The sequence below is a fragment of the Cetorhinus maximus genome, unplaced genomic scaffold, assembly GCF_964194155.1.
Source record: "Cetorhinus maximus unplaced genomic scaffold, sCetMax3.hap1.1 HAP1_SCAFFOLD_2549, whole genome shotgun sequence".
Classification (NCBI taxonomy): Eukaryota; Metazoa; Chordata; class Chondrichthyes; order Lamniformes; family Cetorhinidae; genus Cetorhinus; species Cetorhinus maximus.
The window spans coordinates 6,062-12,500 of NW_027598486.1; the positions used below are offsets into that span (position 1 = coordinate 6,062).

At 52.2% G+C, this 6,439-nt stretch overlaps 1 protein-coding gene across 1 annotated transcript in view; it reads left to right on the forward strand.

Moving 5' to 3' along the window:
• Window positions 1-403: 403 nt before the first annotated feature.
• The window catches only part of LOC144677449 (uncharacterized), a gene marked incomplete at its 5' end in the record, with an annotated part of 11,425 nt that continues 5,389 nt past the window's right edge, over window positions 404-6,439 (forward strand). Inside the window, 2 exons of the mRNA XM_078537541.1 lie at window positions 404-697; window positions 5,230-5,517. Of these exons, the coding sequence (XP_078393667.1) occupies window positions 404-697; window positions 5,230-5,517 (582 nt within the window). The remainder of the gene's footprint in view (window positions 698-5,229; window positions 5,518-6,439) is intronic.

Sequence of the window (6,439 nt, forward strand, 5' to 3'; positions counted from 1 at the left end):
CCGCCCTGCCTCAACCTTTCTGTTTAACTCTCTAAAACTCCACATCTCGCTATTTAGTTTAAAGCCCTCTCGCCTGCCCTAGTTATAGGACTCGTCAGATCACTGGGCCCAGCACGGTTGATGTGAAAGCCAGTTAGTGATGCTATCGAATTGAAATGAACAGTAACTGGGAGATCAGTAAGAGGGTGACTTAATTGAAACATGTCGGATCCTGAGGGGTCCTGACAGGGTGGGTGTGGAGAGGGTGCTTCCTCTTGTGGGAGAATTTCCTCTTGAGTAGGAACTCCAAGCGGATACAAGCTGAGCCTGTCCAGCCTGGTCCTGGTACCCGTCTGGTGAACCTTCCCGGAACTGCTAGCCTTTTCTCTAACTGCTTCCGTCCGCCGTGTTATTCCCCCACCAGGGGTCAGACCCACCATCCTGCTGGAGCCCAACTACAGTGTATTCCTCAAAGGAGAGTCGGTTAACGTTACCTGCACCATCTGGGAACGCAACACCAGCCGGGGGATTGATTTTTACCTGGACGGCTCCTTCCTGACCCATTGTGACATCGGGCCCGGGAGAAACTCCGCCAGTGTGCGAGTGGCCAACTTGACCTCCAAGGGCGCTGGGAGGTACAGCTGCAAATACGGGAACCAGCTGGCCGGGGAGTACGCGAATTCTTCCCTCGATGCCTCGGTGCACATCGCCGTGACAGGTGAGCAGGGGAGACGTTTTACAAGCACTGCTCGGGTACCGATGCGCGCTCACCTGAAGGGGACGCGTGGCGTGGGTGGGGGTGATAGATACAGAAGGGGAAGATGGACGGTGGGGCGACTGAATGTGACTCAGGCTGAGGCAAATCGAGGGAGAATGGCGAAGAGAGAGTGAGAGAAACCAAAAAAAAGAGGGAGGGAGGGAGAGAGACAGAGGGAGACAGACAGAGACAGGGAGGGAGAGAGAGAGAGAGGCAGAAAGGGAGATACAGAGAGAAGGGGAGAGACAGAAGGAATGAGAGAGAAGGGGCGACAGAGGGCGACAGGGGTAGGCAGAGGGAGAGAAAGAGACAGAGAGGGGGAGAGGCAGAGAAAGATAGAGACATGGGGACAGAGAGAGAGAGAGATGGAGAAAGAGAAAGAGAGAAAGATCGAGAGATAGACAGGTAGACAGACAGAAGGAGAGAGAGACTGAGAGAGAGAGAGAGAGAGAGAGGCAGAGAGTGGGAGGCAGAGAAAGAGAGAGAGAGTGACAGAGACAGACAGACAGAGAGAGAGAGAGATAGAGAGAGAGATAGACAGGTAGACAGACAGAAGGAGAGAGAGACTGAGAGAGAGAGAGAGGCAGAGAGTGGGAGGCAGAGAGAGAGAGAGAGTGACAGAGACAGACAGACAGAGAGGCAGAGAGAGAGAGGGAGATAGAGAGAGAGACAAGGGGGAGAGAGAGAGGCAGAGACAGAGAGAGACAGGTAGAGAGAGACAGAGGGGGAGAGACAGAGGCAGAGACAGAGTGGGACAGGGTGAGGGAGACAGGGTGAGGGAGACAGAGAGAGAGAGAGACAGAGAAAGAGAGAGAAAGATCGAGAGATAGACAGGCAGACAGACAGAAGGAGAAAGAGACCGAGAAAGAGAGAGGGAGAGAGAGACAGAGAGATAGGCAGAGAGTGGGAGGCAGAGAGAGAGAGAGTGACAGACAGACAGACAGAGGGAGGGAGAGAGAGCGACAGATAGAGAGAGACAGAGGGGGAGAGAGAGGCAGAGACAGAGAGAGACAGAGAGAGAGAGACAGAGGGGGAGAGAGAGAGGCAGAGACAGACAGGGTGGGACAAGGTGAGAGAGAGAGAGACAGCTGTAGATAGATAGAGAAAGAGGAAGTGTGTGCGTGTGTGAGAGAGAGAGAGAGTGAGAGTGAGTGTGAGAGAGACAGGCAAAGAGGGAGAGAGAGAGAGTGTGAGACAGAAACAGAGAAAGCAAAAAGAGAGAGACTGAGAGGTAGACAGTGAGAGACAAAGAGAGAGAGAGAGAGAGAGAGGGGGACAGAAACAGAGAGAGAGAGAGCAAAAAGGAAGAAAGAGAAAAGGAAAGGAAGAAAGGAAGATGGAGAAAAAGGAAGGGAAAAAGTAATAAAGAAAGAAGGAACGAAGGAAACAAATAATAAAGGAAGTAAGAATGAAATAAAGAACGGAAAAGAACGCAGGGAGGAAAGCTGGGAAAGAGGAAAATAAAAACAAAGGAGAGGTGGTGGGTTATCTTAAAAAAGAAACATTCTGAATCTCAGAGCCTCACAAGCTGATGTTACGTCCCACTCAGTAAGTTTCCTGTCCGCAATGCAGGCGGGAGGCAGCACCTTAGCGCACAGCAAGATCCCACAAAGCGTAAGGTGGTCAGCAAACCCGGGCCGCCTGCTTTGCTGCCGCCGGGCAGCGGGTCCCACGGCTGCGCAGGTCAGCAGCTTGCGGAGGCCCCTAACAGTGTCGGCTAACCGTCATACTGCATTGCTCCGAGGGCTTGCCCAGTTTTCACCAATCGGTGTTGGCCCTGGGCACGGGAAGGGTAACAGAAGGAGGGAGCTAAAGGAAAGAGCGGGAGAGCAGAGAAATAGAGAGAGGGAGAGAGCTCGAATTCGTACCGCACGTGTTGGGAACTCCCCGGGGAAGTTGAGAGGCAAGTGCGTAATTTGGAGGAGATGGGAATATCCACCTAAACAGCCTCGATTGGCTCGAGCGCAGATGGGATCAATCCCGTTTCGCGTCGTGGGAGTTTGAAAATTGCTCCATGCGCAGTTTCTGCGCTGAATAGTGGGAAGTAGGGAGGTCATGTTGGAGTTGTATAGAGCCTCGGTGAAGCCACAGCTGGAGCACTGGGTGCAGTTCTGGTCGCCACATTATAGGAAGGATGTGAGGGCACTGGAGGGGGTGCAGAGGAGATTCACCAGGATGTTGCCTGGGATGAAACGTTTAAGTGATGAAGAGATGTTGGATAGACTTGGGTTGTTTTCGTTGGATTAAAGAAGACTGAGGGGCGACCTGATCGAGGTGTACAAGATTATGAGGGTCATGGACAAGGTGGATAGGGAGCAGCTGTTCCCCTTTAGTTGAAGGGTCAGTCACAAGGGGGCATAAGTTCAAGGTGAGGGGCAGGAGGTTTAGGGGGGGGATGTGAGGAAAAGCTTTTTGACCCAGAGGGTGGTGAGGGTCTGGAATGCGCTGCCTGGGAGGGTGGTGGAGGCGGGTTAGCCTCACATCCTTTAAAAAGTACCTGGATGAGCACTTGGCATCGTCATAACATTCAAGGCTATGGGGCCAAGTGCTGGTCAATGGGATTAGGTAGGTAGGTCAGGTGTTTCTCACGTGTCGGTGCAGACTCGATGGGCCAAAGGGCCTCTTCTGCACTCTGTGTGATTCTGTGGAGTGCAGCAGGTTTGGGAAGATATAAGCCTTTCTTAAACATACAGATACACTCCCTATCATCCACACACACACACACGCACACACACACACGATCTCTCACACACACTGTCATGTTTACACGTACTCTCATACACTCATACTCTCATACACTCTCTCACATATACACTCAGACACACACGTACACACACACACTCTCTCTCACACACAGACACAAACTCTCTCTCTCACACACACGTACACACACACACTCTCTTTCTCTCACACACAGACACAAACTCTCTCTCTCACACACACATACACACACACACACTCTCTCACACACAGACACAAACTCTCTCTCTCACACACACACACACACACACACTCTCTCTCTCACACACAGACACAAACTCTCTCTCTCACACACACATACACACACACACTCTCTCTCTCACACAGACACAAACTCTCTCTCTCACACACACGTACACACACACTCTCTCTCTCACACACAGACACAAACTCTCTCTCTCACACACTTTCATTCACTTCCTCTCATCCGCACTCACACGTTGACACACAGACGCTCAAACACGTACACACTCGCATACACACACACACAGTCTCATACACACACGCACACACTCACACACACGCACACACACTCACTCTCTCATACACACAAACACACATTGGCAGACACAGACAATCAAACACACACGTCCTCGCACACACACACTTTCATGCACACTTACCCATTGACACACACCAACATTCAAACACACACACACACTCTCACACAGTCCCTCTCTCTCACACACGCACTCTCATAAACATGCACACGCACACACTCACAGGCCCCCACACACAGACACTAATACGCACAACTCACACACACACGCAAACGCATTCTGTCTCGTGCAAATACACACACTCACGCATTCACACACAAACTCAAATGCTGCAGCCCATGCAGTGTCGGTACACCCACAGTGCTGTTAGGGAGGGAGTTCCAGGATTTTGTCCGTGTGGTGTAGGTACACCCACAGTGCTGTTAGGGAGGGAGTTCCAGGATTTTGTCCCTGTAGTGTAGGTACACCCACAGCGCTGTTAGGGAGGGAGCTCCAGGATTTTGTCCCTGTGGTGTAGGTACACCCACAGTGCTGTTAGGGAGGGAGTTCCAGGATTTTGTCCCTGTGGTGTAGGTACACCCACAGTGCTGTTAGGGAGGGAGTTCCAGGATTTTGTCCCCTGTGGTGTAGGTACACCCACAGTGCTGTTAGGGAGGGAGTTCCAGGATTTTGTCCCTGTGTTGTAGGTACACCCATGGCGCTGTTAGGAAGGGAGTTCTATGATTTTGACCCAGCGACAGTGAAGGAACGGCCGATATATTTCCAAGTCAGGATGTTGAGTGACTTGGAGGGGAACTTCCAGGTGGTGGTGTTCCCCATGTGTCTGCTGCCCTTGTCCTTCTAGATGGTAGTGGTCGTGGGTTTGGAAGGTGCTGTCGAAGGAGCCTTGGTGAGTTATTGCAGTGCATCTTGTAGATGGTACACACACTGCTGCTACTGTGCGTCGGTGGTGGAGGGAGTGAATGTTTGTGGATGGGGTGCCGATCAAGCGGGGCTGCTGCGTCCTGGATGGTGTCGAGCTTCTCGAGTGTTGTGGGAGCTGCACCCATCCAGGCAAAGTGGGGAGTATCCCATCACACTCCTGACTCGTGCCTTGTAGATGGTGGACAGGCTTTGGGGGAGTCAGGAGCGTGAGTGACTCTCCGCAGGATTCCCAGCCTCTGACCTGCTCGAGTAGCCGCTGCCTTTATCTGCCGCACGGTTATTGATTCTTCTGCATGTTCATCCAAACAGATCCCCTGCAGACTCCCAATATAGCCTTATTCACCGTCAGAGGGATGAATCTCATCAACTGCACGGTCCAGAACAACACAGGGAACGGCACAATGTACTTACTGGAGTTGGAGGCCAGCGGGTCTAGGCAAGTTCAACACGCGGAAGTGTTGAATTTCACCTCGACGTTTCCGTTGAATAACAGCGATGGCAACATTGCTGGCCGCTACGTCTGTTTATACGAGGTGCAAGTCAAGGGTAGATCGTTCAACTCCACCTACACCGAGTCTGTCCTAGTCGCTGTTCCAGGTGAGTGAGATTCAACTTTCCATCAACGCTCTTGGTAAACTAAGGCACCAGGCATTCTTCATGTTCTTGTGCTCAGCAGTAGTTGACCAAATGTCAAGCCAGATAACATTGACTTTTCCTCATTCACTGAGGGGGTGTGGGCGTCGCTGGCTGGGCCCAGCTTTTATTGCCCGTCCCTAATCGCCCCTTGAGGTGGTGGATGAGCCGCCTTCTTGACCTGCAGCTGTCCCTGTGGTGTAGGTACACCCACAGTGCTGTTAGGGAGGGAGTTCCAGGATTTTGTACGTGTGGTGTAGGTACACCCACAGTGCTGTTAGGGAGGGAGTTCCAGGATTTTGTCCGTGTGGTGTAGGTACACCCACAGCGCTGTTAGGGAGGGAGTTCCAGGATTTTGTCCCTGTGGTGTAGGTACACCCACAGCGCTGTTAGGGAGGGAGTTCCAGGATTTTGCCCCCTGTGGTGTAGGTACACCCACAGTGCTGTTAGGGAGGGAGTTCCAGGATTTTGCCCCCTGTGGTGTAGGTACACCCACAGTGCTGTTAGGGAGGGAGTTCCAGGATTTTGTCCGTGTGGTGTAGGTACACCCACAGTGCTGTTAGGGAGGGAGTTCCAGTATTTTGTACGTGTGGTGTAGGTACACTCACAGTGCTGTTAGGGAGGGAGTTCCAGGATTTTGACCCAGCGACAGTGAAGGAACGGCCGATATATTTCCAAGTCAGGATGGTGAGCGACTCGGACGGGAACTTCCAGGTGGTGGTGTTCCCATCTGTCTGCTGCCCTTGTCCTTCTAGATGGTAGTGGTTGTGGGTTTGGAAGGTGCTGTCTAAGGAGCCTTGGTGAGTTCCTGCAGTGCATCTTGTAGATGGTACACACGCTGCTGCTACTGTGCGTCGGTGGTGGGGTGAGTGAATGTTTGTGGATG